Below are 15,734 nucleotides of genomic sequence, written 5' to 3'. Positions count from 1 at the left end.
CTCTCCTAGGAACCCTCTCCACTCCTTCTATCAAATCCACCAGACTCATCTCCACAACAAACAGAGCTTTCTCACTCGCTAGCCCCTCCCTTTGGAACTCCATGCCCACTGACCTACGCACTGAAACCTCAACGCCCAAATTCAAAAAGAAACTTAAAACCTGGCTCTTCCTACAACCCTACCCCTCCATACCTACCCTCTCTATCTCTACTCCTCCTGTGACTAACTAAAAAAAAACCCCATTTCTACTTTGTTTGATAACAATGATAAACAATCCTGAAACGTCTACATTTCCTCTGAATGTCTAGTTATTTTGTATATAAACCAACCATATGTCAATCTATTGAAATTTTATTCCTTATGTCCTGTATGCCATGCAGTGTCCCTTGTTTTTCACCCTAAAAATCTTTTGTCACCTTAAAAACCTAGCGACTGTAACGAATGTATTGTAGAAACTTGTATATAGCCTTATTTACTCTCCTTCCAATGTTGGTTACCCTCCCCCATTTATGCTGCTCCCAGTTTGCATTTATCTAACCATCTTTCCAAGTTTTTGTTGTATTTTTCTCTTCCTTATTTTATTGTTCATTGTAAAGGCCTTGCCTAATTGATAGGCATGATATCATGGTTCTAAGTTATTTGTAAACCAATACGATGTGCAAATGGTTGTCGGTATATAAAATCTTTAAAATAAATAAATAATGACAGAAGTCTAAGAAGTAAGTGGGAGAATTAGAATGTATAGCAGTAAACGGGCAAAATATTCTGATAGACTGTCTTTATTATCTTATAAGCCTCTCAAACAAGACCCCGGCCTTGTGTGTGTGTTAAATCAATTGGTGGCCACCTCTGCCATAGCTGCTTCTATCCGGTTACACTGGCCAGTTTTGGCGCTTCATGAAATTTTCAAAGATCTTCCATTAATAGTCACGACACGTGGCAAGAATATTCGTGACACATTGATACATGCAGTGACTCATGTCAGTAGTCGTGAATCAGGGGGCAGCCACAATCAATGCGGTCATTGTGCCCATTGTGCACAGAGTATTAATGGGGACACATGGATTGATCCTGTTACAGAATACAAAGTTTATCGCAAGACTCACACCACATGTGAATCAGATCATGTGGTGTATGCCATTGTATGCACTTGTCCTAAGGTATACATTGGCCGAACGGTCAGGAAAATCAGAATCCGTCTTAATGAACATAAGTCCAAATTGCACACTGCAACTTTAACTGCACCAATTGTTTCGCACTGCACACAGAGAAGCCATGCTTTTGCAGACTTGAAATGGACTATCTTGGATCAAGTCCCAGTACCTCCCCGTGGGGGCGATCGGACTCGACTCCTAAATAAGCAAGAAGCTTTTTGGATTTTTACTCTGCAATCACAAGCACCAGCAGGGTTGAATGAACTGTTAGACTGGAATTCAATTTTGTGATCGGTGTAGTCCGGAACGATCGCGCATCGAACGGAGCTGGTTTCTACTTTTTGATTGGGTGAATTTTCTGTACACGTCATCTGTTCAGAGCTTGATGGAGATTGGTCGCACAGCTAGCCCAATACTTAGTTTAAATTGACGCTTCCGTTAGCCCATAGCGTTGTCAGCCTTGGATAGAGTCGCAAGACCCATGCCATGAACCTAGCAGGCAATGGCTCAACACTGACCGACGAGACATCGTAAGAGGATCAATTCCCTGATGAAAGGTCTCAGTGTGGACCTGAAACGTGGCTACGTCGGTGACCCGCCAAACCATCAGATAAGTCGGGGTGTTGTATGAGCTTATTTTTAAGCCATAAGAGACTGCCGGTTAAGCCTATCTAGGTCGCGCCATCAGCGGCTTTTCAAGATTTATACCCTTTGCTGGGATTAGTTCACAAGGCTGCGTGGAGCGTTCAATTGACAGCATTTTGAATATTTGGAGTGATTTTTTCACCGTTTTCGATAACGTAAAATGTTTTAGAGCAATAGATAAAAAATCATCTAAAAAAAGTTTTTTGATTGTAGCACTGTTTGCACATGAACTGTACACATTGGTCGGAGGAGGGATGTTTATGATTACAATTGACATTCATATTACCCCTGGTGGGGATTTATGATTATGCATATGAAACGTTCCTCTCCTTCCATAAAAAAAATTTTCTGGTTAATAGTTTAATTTTTTCACTCTTTTTATGAGGATTTAGGAGTTCAAATATAAGAAGTTATAGTTATTATGAGGGATTTGCTTTGAGGTTCAATTAGCAGTAAATGATGACATAGACTTAATTGGCATCTCAGAGACATGGTGGAAAGAGGATAACCAATGGGACAGTCCTATACCGGGATACAAATTATATCGCAATGACAGAGAGGAGCACTCGGGAGGAGGTGTGGCGCTTTATGTCCGGGATGGCATAGAGTCCAACAGGATAAACATCCTGCATGAGTCTAAATACAAAATTGAATCTTTATGGGTAGAAATCCCTTGGGTGTCGGGGAAGACTATAGTGATAGGGGTATACTACCGTCCACCTGGTCAAGATGGTGAGACGGACAGTGAAATGCTAAGAGAAATTAGGGAAGCTAACCAAATTGGTAGTGCAGTAATAATGGGAGACTTCAATTACCTATAAACAAGAGACGTGGTACTGAGAGATTCTTTAACTTGCAAGGCTGTATATAACAGTGCTTTGTATATATTTAAAATGTAAATTTAAGGACCATCATACCACCCACTGTGCTCACAAGTTAGAACTTGTATTTCATGCACTTCATTTGGGTCACTTTTAATCATTGTTCAAATGAATTTTTTTGATTTTTTTTAAAGTATATATTTAAAAAGTATGAACTTCCCTTCTGTAGCTGTCGGGGTTAATCGTCCGACGCGCGCGTTTCGCAACACTGCTGCTTCAGAGACATCAATTCAAACCCTCCTGATCCAGCATTCCCCTTCCGATTCTGTAACGAGGGTGTACATCAACAATGCGAGTTTGTGCGATGCTGTAGGTCCATCAAATTTTCAGACCCGACGCCATTTCCCCACTTGAAAAGTTTTTATTTTTTGATGTCTCTGAAGCAGCAGTGTTGCGAATGTCATAATGCCTCTGTATCGCTCCATGGTGAGACCGCACCTTGAATATTGTGTACAATTCTGGTCGCCACATCTCAAAAAAAAGATATAATTGCGATGGAGAAGGTACAGAGAAGGGTTACCAAAATGATAAGGGGAATGGAACAACTCTCCTATGAGGAAAGACTAAAGAGGTTAGGACTTTTCAGCTTGGAGAAGAGATGACTGAGGGGGGGATATGATAGAGGTGTTTAAAATCATGAGAGGCGTGAACGGGTAGATGTGAATCGGTTATTTACTCTTTCGGATAGTAGAAAGACTAGGGGGCACTCCATGAAGTTAGCATGGGGCACATTTAAAACTAATCGGAGAAAGTTCTTTTTTACTCAACGCACAATTAAACTCTGGAATTTGTTGCCAGAGGATGTGGTTAGTGCAGTTAGTATAGCTGTGTTTAAAAAAGGATTGGATAGGTTCTTGGAGGAGAAGTCCATTACCTGCTATTAAGTTCACTTAGAGAATAGCCACTGCCATTAGCAATGGTTACATGGAATAGACTTAGTTTTTGGGTACTTGCCAGGTTCTTATGGCCTGGATTGGCCACTGTTAGAAACAGGATGCTGGGCTTGATGGACCCTTGGTCTGACCCAGTATGGCATTTTCTTATGTTCTTATGAAATGCGCGAGTCGGACGATTAACCCCGACAGCTACAGAAGGGAAGTTCATACTTTTTAAATATATACTTTAAAAAATCAAAAAAATTCATTTGAACATTGAAAATTAATTTACCGGATGCTAGCTGATTTGGACCAATGATTAAAAGTGACCCAAATGAAGTGCATGAAATACAAGTTCTAACTTGTGAGCACAGTGGGTGGTATGATGGTCCTTAAATTTACATTTTAAATATATACAAAGCATTGTTATATACAGCCTTGCAAGTTAAAGAATCTCTCAGTACCACGTCTCTTGTTTATAGATTGTGCTAATCATGGGATTATATAGTAAGAGAATTTTTGGATTTAGACTTCAATTACCCCAATATTGACTGGGTAAATGTCTCATCGGACACGCTAGAGAGATAACGTTCCTGGATGGAATAAATGATAGCTTTATGGAGCAATTGGTTCAGGAACTGACGAGAGAGGGAGCAATTTTAGATCTAATTCTCAGTGGAGCACAGGACTTGGTGAGAGAGGTAACGGTGGTGGGTCCACTTGGCAATAGTGATCATAATATGATCAAATTTGATTTAATGACTGGAAGAGGAACAGTGTGCAAATCCAAGGCTCTCGTGCTAAACTTTCAAAAGGGAAACTTTGATAAAATGAGAAAAATTGTTAGAAAAAAACTGAAAGGAGCAGCTACAAAAGTAAAAAAATGTCCAAGAGGCGTGGTCATTGTTAAAAAAAAAAAAAAAAAAAAATTCTAGAAGCACAGTCCAGATGTATTCCACACATTAAGAAAGGTGGAAAGAAGGCAAAATGATTACCGGCATGGTTAAAAGGGGAGGTGAAAGAAGCTATTTTAGCCAAAAGATCTTCATTCAAAAATTGGAAGAAGGATCCAACAGAAGAAAATAGGATAAAGCATAAACGTTGGCAAGTTAAATGTAAGACATTGATAAAACAGGCTAAGAGAGAATTTGAAAAGAAGTTGGCCATAGAGACAAAAACTCACAGTAAAAACTTTTTAAAATATATCCGAAGCAGAAAGCCTGTGAGGGAGTCAGTTGGACCGTTAGATGATCGAGGGGTTAAAGGGGCACTTAGAGAGAAGATAAGGCCATCGCGGAAAGAGTAAATGATTTCTTTGCTTCAGTGTTTACTGAAGAGGATGTTGGGGAGATACTCGTATCAGAGAAGATTTTCATGGGTAATGATTCAGATGGACTGAACCAAATCACAGTGAACCTAGAAGATGTGGTAGGCCTGATTGACAAACTTAAGAGTAGTAAATCACCTGGACCGGATGGTATACACCCCAGAGTTCTGAAGGAACTAAAAAATGAAATTTCAGACCTATTAGTAAAAATTTGTAACCTATCATTAAAATCATCCATTGTACCTGAAGACTGGAGGATAGCAAATGTAACCCCAATATTTAAAAAGGGCTCCAGGGGCGATCCGGGAAACTACAGACCAGTTAGCCTGACTTCAGTGCCAGGAAAAATAGTGGAAAGTGTTCTAAATATCAAAATCACAGAACATATAGAAAGACATGGTTTAATGGAACAAAGTCAGCATGGCTTTACCCAGGGCAAGTCTTGCCTCACAAATCTGCTTCACTTTTTTGAAGGAGTTATTAAACATGTGGATAAAGGTGAACCGGTAGATGTAGTGTACTTGAATTTTCAGAAGGCGTTTGACAAAGTTCCTCATGAGAGGCTTCTAGGAAAAGTAAAAAGTCATGGGATAGGTGGCGATGTCCTTTCGTGGATTGCAAACTGACTAAAAGACAGGAAACAGAGAGTAGGATTAAATGGACAATTTTCTCAGTGGAAGGGAGTGCCCCAGGGATCTGTATTGGGACCCTTACTTTTCAATATATTTATAAATGATCTGGAAAGAAATACGACGAGTGAGATAATCAAATTTGCAGATGACACAAAATTGTTCAGAGTAGTTAAATCACAAGCAGATTGTGATAAATTGCAGGAAGACCTTGTGAGACTGGAAAATTGGGCATCCAAATGGCAGATGAAATTCAATGTGGATAAGTGCAAGGTGATGCATATAGGGAAAAATAACCCATGCTATAATTACACAATGTTGGGTTCCATATTAGGTGCTACAACCCAAGAAAGAGATCTAGGTGTCATAGTGGATAACACATTGAAATCGTTGGTTCAGTGTGCTGCGGCAGTCAAAAAAGCAAACAGAATGTTGGGAATTATTAGAAAGGGAATGGTAAATAAAACGGAAAATGTCATAATGCCTCTGTATCACTCCATGGTGAGACCGCACCTTGAATACTGTGTACAATTCTGGTCGCTGCATCTCCAAAAATATATAATTGCGATGGAGAAGGTACAGAGAAGGGCTACCAAAATGATAAAGGGAATGGAACAGCTCCCCTATGAGGAAAGACTAAAGAAGTTAGAACTTTTCAGCTTGGAGAAGAGACGACTGAGGGGGGATATGATAGAGGTGTTTAAAATCATGAGAGGTCTAGAACGGGTAAATGTGAATCGGTTATTTACTCTTTTGAATAGTAGAAAGACTAGGGGGCACTCCATGAAGTTAGCATGGGGCACATTTAAAACTAATCGGAGAAAGTTCTTTTTTACTCAGCGCACAATTAAACTCTGGAATTTGTTGCCAGAGGATGTGGTTAGTGCAGTTAGTATAGCTGTGTTTAAAAAAGGATTGAATAAGTTCTTGGAGGAGAAGCCCATTACCTGCTCTTAAGTTCACTTAGAGAATAGCCACTGCCATTAGTAATGGTTACATGGAATAGACTTAGTTTTTGGGTACTTGCCAGGTTCTTATGACCTGGATTGGCCACTGTTGGAAACAGGATGCTGGGCTTGATGGACCCTTGGTCTGACCCAGTATGGCATTTTCTTATGTTCTTATGTTGAATAATAAATAACATATGAAGGTATTTGACTTGGTCTTATGATACTACATAGATTGAGGTGCAAGTTGGGGTGGGCTGCTATAGTAAGTTCAGGATAGGGAGATTTAGGGGCAACTCCAGAGCAGTTGGAAAAAAGGGTGGAGAGTACAGGGGGACAGTTTAGGTAAAGGCCTGTTGAAAGAGCCATGTTTTTAGGTTTTTTTAAAATTTGGGTGTGAAAGTTTCTGTTCGGAGGTCATGGGTCATGGAGTTTCATAAGGTTGGACCGGCTATAGAGAAAGCTCTTTTCATTGTGGAAGCTAATTTGGTGAGTGTAGGGTACCTTGGTGGATGGTGCTTGTCGGTCTATTGGAGGTGTGGATTTGGAAAGGTTGTTTGAGCCAGTGTGTGTCGTCATTAATTATTGATTTGTGAATGAGGGAAAGGTCGCCCGGTATCTGTGGGGCTTTGTGCTCATTCTACCCAGTTGCATGCGTCCTCTTGGGCCGAGTGTCATGTTTCGCCACAAGAGATCTATAATGCGGCTACTTGGAAATCTTTGCACACGTTTGCCAGGCACTACCACCTGGATTTCCAGGCCCCAGAAGCAGGAGGTTTTGGTGACAGTATGCTGGACTCTCGGGGTCCCACCCAGTGTGGGGAAGCTTTGGTACATCCCAGGAGTCTGGACTGATCCGGGTAGGTACCGGGAAAGGAAAATTGGTCCTTATCTGCTAATTTTCGTTCCTGTAGTACCACGGATTAGTCCAGAGTCCTGCCCATTTTGGGATAGGGGAATTGGAGAGTCCGCTCAATCAGTGTTTTGGGCTTCAGGTTCTTGAGCTGCGCAGGTGTGTTGTGCAGGCAAAGATTCTTTTTCAATTTCTAAGTTATTTTCTTACCTCTGCTGTTTTGGGAGGAAATTGTAGAAAGTTATTATTGGTTGCGTTCCTATTCATCTGGCTTTGGGTACAGTTCAATACTGGCAGACTGCAGGTGGCACCTCAACTTAAGTGGCAGTGTCAGTCAAAAACTTCTCTGTCTCCATCTGCTGGCAGGGAGGCAAAACCCAGGAGTCTGGACTGATCCGTGGTACTACAGGAATGAAAATTAGCTGGTAAGGGCAGCACACAGCTGTCCCTGCCAGAAGCTGGAGAAAAGATTAAACATTAGCACAGTAGGACTCATCGCAATAGCCACATTCCCTCCCTCCCCTGTCTCTGAAGCTTGAGCATGTGGCCTCTGTGGCTCACCCCACTGAACAGGAGACTCTAACTCATGCGGCCAAACCACAGATCTGGCCCTTCATGAGTGTTTGAAAGTGAAGTCTATACTAACGCTGCTAAATAAGGTTTTCCTTGCCATATGGCAGTTTCAGACCATGCGAGCCTCGCAACTCCCCTGATGCGGAATTGTTGAAACATGAATTCATTTTTGTGAGATAAGTTCACAATGCACTTTATTTGAAGTTTCATATATGTTTGAGATTGGGGAACATTATTTTAAAATATTTCTATGAGATTGGAACTGATAATTTTATTGATTAGTACAACTGTTTATGTTGCTCTGGCTCTGTTTATGATGTTGTGTTATTTCTTTATTGTGATTTGGATCTTTGGAAAGGCTGATGATAGAGTTTTTGCTGAGCACATTCTCTCTCTTTTCAGTGTTTGCCAGAGCCAGAGCAGCTGCACCCTGCATCATCTTCTTTGATGAATTGGACTCTTTGGCCCCCAATCGTGGAAGGAGTGGGGACTCGGGGGGAGTTATGGACAGGTAAGAGACTACTTTACCCATGAGCTCTTTGCATTTATCCGCTTTAACATGAGGGTTTGATGTCTGCTGCATTCCAGCGGCACAGCATGAGTTTCATTAAATCGGGCCACTTGGAAATGCTGAGAGGCAGAGATGATGAAAGTACTGGGATTTGGTCAATCATTTGAAACGATGCTTTTGCTGAAAAATGTAAGGATCACAGGAACATTAGGAAAAAATGGAGTTAATCAGTGAATGATGATGAATGGAAGATGTATATCATGGGACAAATGTAAAATGTTATGTTATACTGTAAACCTCCTTCCGTAGACCAACTCGACATGGTTCACACATCACAGACACAATACCATAAATAGCAATACATCATACAAATGATAAATGCAATAATACAATATCTATCAATACAGAAATACAATAAATAACAATACAAAAACACAATTTCCCTGTACGTAGCCGAATCAGTCCAGACTGTGGTTGAGCCTCCTGTCCAGCAGGTGGAGACAGATCAAAACTGTGAGGGTCTCCTATATCAGGTCAGAGCCTACCCTGCAGCTCTTCAGTATTTGTCTGTCTCCAGCAGGTGCAGGTTCCCCTTCTTCTTCTTCTTCCCTTAGTTTCCCTGAGGGAATTTTCTTTACTTTTGGTCTGGATCAAGCAAGTATTTAATTCTTGTTTAAAAAAAATAAATAAAAAGAGGATTTTGAAAGATTTCTCCCTTTTTTTCCCTCACAGAGACAGTTCGGTCTCTCCGCTCTAGGGGGGGGGAGGGCTTGCCCATCCTAGGCCCCTTTTTCCCGGTGACCATCTGGGGTGATACTGGTGATCCAGTCCCTCCCTCATTATCTAGCTCTCCACTGTACAACAGTTCCCTCTCAGGGAGTGTGTTTCCCCTGGCTTAGCTGAGCAGTTTAAAAATTAAAAAAAAGGGTACAAGCAGGGCTGTATTTGTTACTTTTTAAGAACTGTGGACAGCTCCGGCAGGGTGCAGAGTTCAGTCGCTGCCTCCGCTGACCAACTTCAGCCCTGCACAGCTCAGCTGTTTTTACTTTTTTAGTGATTGTTTTGTTTTTTTCTTCAGCGCTGATGCCCTGTTCCAGCGCCTGTAAAGCATGTGGAGATCCTGCCACACGTTTTTCCCGTGGAGGCCTCTGTTCAGGGTGCCTACCGGGTGGGGGGAGAGTCCCTCATCGGTCCCCTCGCCCACAGTGACCCGGGAGTGAGTTCCCTGCCACGTGGCCAGGCCGTTCCAGGCCCGGAAAACCGTGGGAACGGCGGCCATCTTGGAAGCAGGCTTAAATGCAGAATCGGATGTGCAGGAGGAAGGTGAGCCTGATTTTTTAACCCCTCTCATGCCCCAGAAGGGGTGCCTGACCTTTCCCTCCCCCCCCCCCCCCCCCCCCCCAGGAAGTCTAAGTCTTGTTTCTCCGCGGAGTTTGTGCTTCTTCTGCACAAGTCCTATTTAGCCAACTTACAGCAGGAGGAAGATCCATCCCTGGACCCCCCACCAAAAAACCCACAAATTTCTCCTCCGCAACCTCCAAAGGTGCCAGAGGGCCAGAGCTTGGTTAGGGTGGTCCTGGGGGTCCCACCACCTCCTGATCTGCCACAGCCACCGCCAGTCCCAATTCCAGATCCGGATGTTGACCCCCTGTTAATGTTCGTTCCTGTAGTACCACGGATCAGTTCAGATGCCCTTCCCTGTTTGTCTTTTTTCTGTCCTCTCGAAGCTTGTTTCTTTTGCAGATTCATAGATTTCCACACATCTTTTTTGTGTATGAATGCTGAGCAAATACACCGGAAGCCTTGGTTGTTCAGCACCAAGTATGTGCAAGAGCGGATAGTCATACCATATCTCTTACATTGTTCTACATCTGCTTCATTGAGCTTTCTGGTTACTTGCTTGATCCTATTCTGGTTTTGTTGTTTTCTGCTTTGACAATGGTTATACTGAAGGGTTACAGGATAGGCTCTGTCCTCATATAGGATATCCTTTCAGCTTTAGTCTGTCTCCACCTGCTGGAAAGGAGGCTCAACCCACAGTCTGGACTGATCCGTGGTACTACAGGAATGAAAATTAACAGGTAAGAACTAATTTTCCTTTTGAGGTCCTGTCCTTGGGAGTTCAGGCGACAATCTGCGGCAGTCTCATGCAGCGGGCAAGCCTCAGGTGGGTTCAACAATTACTCAGCACCCAAAACCTCCTGTCTGCAGAGGCGAAGCAGGCGGATCGCTTGGAGGGAGCGATTGCGTATGGGGTGGACACCCTGTACGATTTTCTGCGAGTGCAAGCCAAGGCAATGGTCTTCGCGGTCTCGGCCAGGCACCTCCTCTGGCTGAGAAAGTGGTCTGTGGATGCCTCTTCCAAAGAGCAGTTGGGAACCCTTCCCTTCAAGGGACAGTTGCTTTTTGGTAAGGACCTAGAGCAACTTATCAAATCCCTGGGAGAAAATAAGGTTCATAAGTTGCCGGAGGACCGCCCGAAACAGTCTAAGTCCTTCTTACCCTCTTGCACTACATTTAGGGGGCAACACCATTTTTCCACCAGGGCAAGGGGCTCGTTCCCGAGGGGTAATGCTTCCGATCTCAATCCTGGCCTCATTCCTTTTGGGGACGTCGGCCTTTCAGGGATAGTAGCCAGCAACACTCGGTCACCAAGTCCTCCTCGCAATGAGATGGGGCTGGCTCATTCCTCCGTTTGAGACTTAGGTGGACGACTGTCCTAGTTTCTAGGGGAATGGGCCACCATAACGACGGACCAGTTTGTCCTAGAAGTGATAGAAAAAGGCTACGCATTAGAATTTGCTCGAGACCTACCAGATCTTCACCTGGACTCCCCCTGTGGAAGTTGAAAGAGGCCTGCGGTCGAATATACCTTGCTCAGGCTGCTGGAACTGGGGGCCATAGTCCCAGTCCCAGTGGAAGAACAAGGGACCGGTCAATATTCCATCTACTTCGTCGTGCCCAAAAAGGAGGGCTCCTTTTGTCCAATTTTGGATCTCAAGCGCGTCAACTGGGCGCTCAAGGTTCTCCATTTTCGGATGGAAACCTTGAGGGCGGTGATAGCAGCAGTTTGATCCGGAGAATTCTTGACCTTGCTCGATCTTACGGAGGCCTACTTACACATCCCGATTCGCTGCGATCACCAGCGGTATCTTCGGTTCGAGATACTGGGCCAACATTTTCAGTTTCGAGCACTCCCCTTGGTCTTGACACGGCACCACTAACTTTCACCAAGGTGTAATGGTGGTAGTGGTGGCCACCCTGTGTCGAGACGATTGGCTCATCTGGGCCAAATCAAAGTCTCTTTGCCAGCTGGTGGTCAGCAAGGTCCTGTCGTGTCTGACCTCTCTGGGGTGGGTCATCAACTTTCCCAAGAGCAAGCTTCAACCCTCCCAGACATTGGAATTCCTGGGGGCGCGATTTGACACTCGAGTAGGCAGAGTGTTTCTTCCGGAGGACCGATAGCTCAGACTCAGGGGCCAAGTGCACAATTTTCTCTCTCTTGCCCTGCCAACGGCCTGGGATTATCTCCAGGTTCTGGGGTCCATGGCCTCCACTATTGATCTGGTCCCCTGGGCTTTTGCGCATATGCGTCCGTTACAGAAAGCCTTGCTATCCCGCTGGAAACCAGTATCGGAACAGTTTCAGACGCCCCTGCCGCTATCCAAGTCTACCGTCGCAGAACTGCAGTGGTGGCTATCGCCTGCCCATCTTCAGAAGAGGATCTCCCTTCTGACACTGCAGTGGATCGTGGTAACAATGGACGCCAGCCTCTCCGACTGGGGAGCTGTATGCCAGACCCAGTCTGCTCAGGGGTATTGGTCTCTGACCCAATTTCGCTGGCACATCAATCGACTGGAAGCTCGAGCGGTCCGACTGGATCTCAAGGCCTTCCTGCCCCTACTCCTCCACAAGGCAGTGCGGGTCCTGTTGGACAATTCCACCACTGTAGTCTACATCAATCAACAAGGGGGCACCAGGAGTCGCCTAGTCGCTCTGGAAGCCAGCAGGTTCTTCGCATGGGCGGAACGTCACCTAGAGCGCTTAGCGGCGTCCCATGTTGTGGGGAAGGAGAACGTTCAAGCGGATTTCCTCAGTCGCCAGAAGTTAGACCCAGGCGAGTGGGAATTGTCAGATGCAGCGATGAACCTGATCATCCGCAGGTGGGGTTCCCCTCACTTAGATCTGATGGCCACCATGACCAATGCGAAAGCTCCTCAGTTCTTCAGCCGCAGACGGGAACATTGCGCCGAAGGGGTGGATGCCCTGGTCCTTCCCTGGCCCTGCGACATTTTTCTGTACGTGTTCCCTCCCTGGCCATTAGTGGGCAAAGTACTCCGAAGAATCAAGCTTCATCATGGGCCTGTCATTCTAGTGGCTCTGGAATGGCCTCGCAGACCGTGGTTTGCGGATCTTGTGAATCTAGCCACGGACCCGTATTTTTCGATCAGGCGGATTGCTTCTGTCTAGCGGCTTGGCTTTTGAACGGTAGAGATTGAGAAAGAAGGGACGCGCCAATATAAAATCCTCCTCCCTTGTGAGCATACGAGTCGTGACCCGCCTGCACATGTACGCGCCAATATAAAATCCTCCTCCCTTGTGAGCATACGAGTTGTGACCCGCCTGCACATGCACGCGCCAATATAAAATCCTCCTCCCTTGTGAGCATACGAGTCGTGACCCGCCTGCACATGTGCGCAATATAACATCCCCCTCCCTTGTGAGCATACGAGTTGTGACCCGCCTGCACATGTACGCGCCAATATAAAATCCTCCTCCCTTGTGAGCATACGAGTCGTGACCCGCCTGCACATGTGCGCAATATAAAATCCCCCTCCCTTGTGAGCATACGAGTCGTGACCCGCCTGCACATGTGCGCAATATAAAATCCCCCTCCCTTGTGAACATACGAGTCGTGACCCGCCTGCACATGTGCGCAATATAACATCCCCCTCCCTTGTGAGCATACGAGTTGTGACCCGCCTGCACATGTACGCGCCAATATAAAATCCCCCTCCCTTGTGAGCATACGAGTCGTGACCTGCCTGCACATGTACTCACCAATATAAAATCCTCCTCCCTTGTGAGCGCGCGAGTCGTGACCCGCCTGCACATGTGCGCAGCAATATAAAATCCCCCTCCCTTGTGAGCATACGAGTCGTGACCCGCCTGCACATGTGCGCAATATAACATCCCCCTCCCTTGTGAGCATACGAGTCGTGACCCGCCTGCACATGTACGCGCCAATATAAAATCCTCCTCCCTTGTGAGCATACGAGTCGTGACCTGCCTGCACATGTACGCGCCAATATAAAATCCTCCTCCCTTGTGAGCATACGAGTCGTGACCCGCCTGCACATGTGCGCAATATAACATCCCCCTCCCTTGTGAGCATACGAGTCGTGACCCGCCTGCACATGTACGCGCCAATATAAAATCCTCCTCCCTTGTGAGCATACGAGTCGTGACCTGCCTGCACATGTACGCGCCAATATCACATCCCCCTCCCTTGTGAGCGCGCGAGTCGTGACCCGCCTGCACATGTGCGCAGCAATATAACATCCCCCTCCCTTGTGAGCGCGCGAGTCGTGACCCACCTGCACATGTGCGCAGCAATATAACATCCCCCTCCCTTGTGAGCGCGCGAGTCGTGACCCGCCTGCACATGTGCGCACCAATATAAAATACCCTTCCCTTGTGAGCATACGAGTCGTGACCCGCCTGCACATGTGCGCAGCAATATAACATCCCCCTCCCTTGTGAGCGCGCGAGTCGTGACCCGCCTGCACTTGTGCGCAGCAATATAACATCCCCCTCCCTTGTGAGCATACGAGTCGTGACCCGCCTGCACATGTGCGCAGCAATATAACATCCCCCTCCCTTGTGAGCGCGCGAGTCGTGACCCGCCTGCACTTGTGCGCAGCAATATAACATCCCCCTCCCTTGTGAGCATACGAGTCGTGACCCGCCTGCACATGTGCGCAATATAACATCCCCCTCCCTTGTGAGCGCGCGAGTCGTAACCCGCCTGCACATGTACGCGCCAATATAAAATCCCCCTCCCTTGTGAGCATACGAGTCGTGACCCGCCTGCACATGTGCGCAGCAATATAACATCCCCCTCCCTTGTGAGCATACGAGTCGTGACCCGCCTGCACTTGTGCGCAGCAATATAACATCCCCCTCCCTTGTGAGCATACGAGTCGTGACCCGCCTGCACTTGTGCGCAGCAATATAACATCCCCCTCCCTTGTGAGCATACGAGTCGTGACCCGCCTGCACTTGTGCGCAGCAATATAACATCCCCCTCCCTTGTGAGCATACGAGTCGTGACCCGCCTGCACTTGTGCGCAGCAATATAACATCCCCCTCCCTTGTGAGCATACTAGTCGTGACCCGCCTGCACATGTGCGCAATATAACATCCCCCTCCCTTGTGAGCGCGCGAGTCGTGACCCGCCTGCACATGTACGCAATATAACATCCCCCTCCCTTGTGAGCGCGCGAGTCGTGACCCGCCTGCACATGTACGCAATATAACATCCCCCTCCCTTGTGAGCGCGCGAGTCGTGACCCGCCTGCACATGTACGCGCCAATATAAAATCCCCCTCCCTTGTGAGCGCGCGAGTCGTGATCCGCCTGCACATGTACGCGCCAATATAACATCCCCCTCCCTTGTGAGCATACGAGTCGTGACCCGCCTGCACATGTGTGCGCCAATATAACATCCCCCTCCCTTGTGAGCATACGAGTGGTGACCCGCCTGCACATGTACGCGCCAATATAAAATCCCCCTCCCTTGTGAGCGCACGAGTCGTGACCCGCCTGCACATGTACGCGCCAATATAACATCCCCCTCCCTTGTGAGCATACGATTCGTGACCCGCCTGCACATGTGCGCAGCAATATAACATCCCCCTCCCTTGTGAGCATACGAGTGGTGACCTGCCTGTACATGTTCGCGCCAATATAAAATCCCCCTCCCTTGTGAGCGCGCGAGTCGTGACCCGCCTGCACATGTACGCGCCAATATAAAATCCCCCTCCCTTGTGAGCGCGCGAGTCGTGACCCGCCTGCACATGTACGTGCCAATATAACATCCCCCTCCCTTGTGAGCATACGAGTCGTGACCCGCCTGCACATGTACGCGCCAATATAAAATCCCCCTCCCTTGTGAGCGCGCGAGTCGTGACCCGCCTGCACATGTACGCGCCAATATAAGATCCCCCTCCCTTGTGAGCATACGAGTCGTGACCTGCCTGCACATGTACGCGCCAATATAACATCCCCCTCCCTTGTGAGCATACGAGTCGTGACCCGCCTGCACATGTACGTGCCA

General features: G+C 46.6%; 1 protein-coding gene across 1 annotated transcript in view; it reads left to right on the top strand.

Moving 5' to 3' along the window:
* PEX6 (peroxisomal biogenesis factor 6) overlaps window positions 1-15,734 on the top strand; it is a 195,307-nt gene that overhangs the window by 140,662 nt on the left and 38,911 nt on the right. Inside the window, exon 14 of the mRNA XM_029596736.1 lies at window positions 8,287-8,395. Within this exon, the coding sequence (XP_029452596.1) occupies window positions 8,287-8,395 (109 nt within the window). The remainder of the gene's footprint in view (window positions 1-8,286; window positions 8,396-15,734) is intronic.

Source organism: Rhinatrema bivittatum, chromosome 3 (assembly GCF_901001135.1).
Source record: "Rhinatrema bivittatum chromosome 3, aRhiBiv1.1, whole genome shotgun sequence".
Lineage (NCBI taxonomy): Eukaryota > Metazoa > Chordata > Amphibia > Gymnophiona > Rhinatrematidae > Rhinatrema > Rhinatrema bivittatum.
Note: the sequence above shows the minus strand (reverse complement) of the source record. Positions and strands in the feature narration are given on the sequence as shown.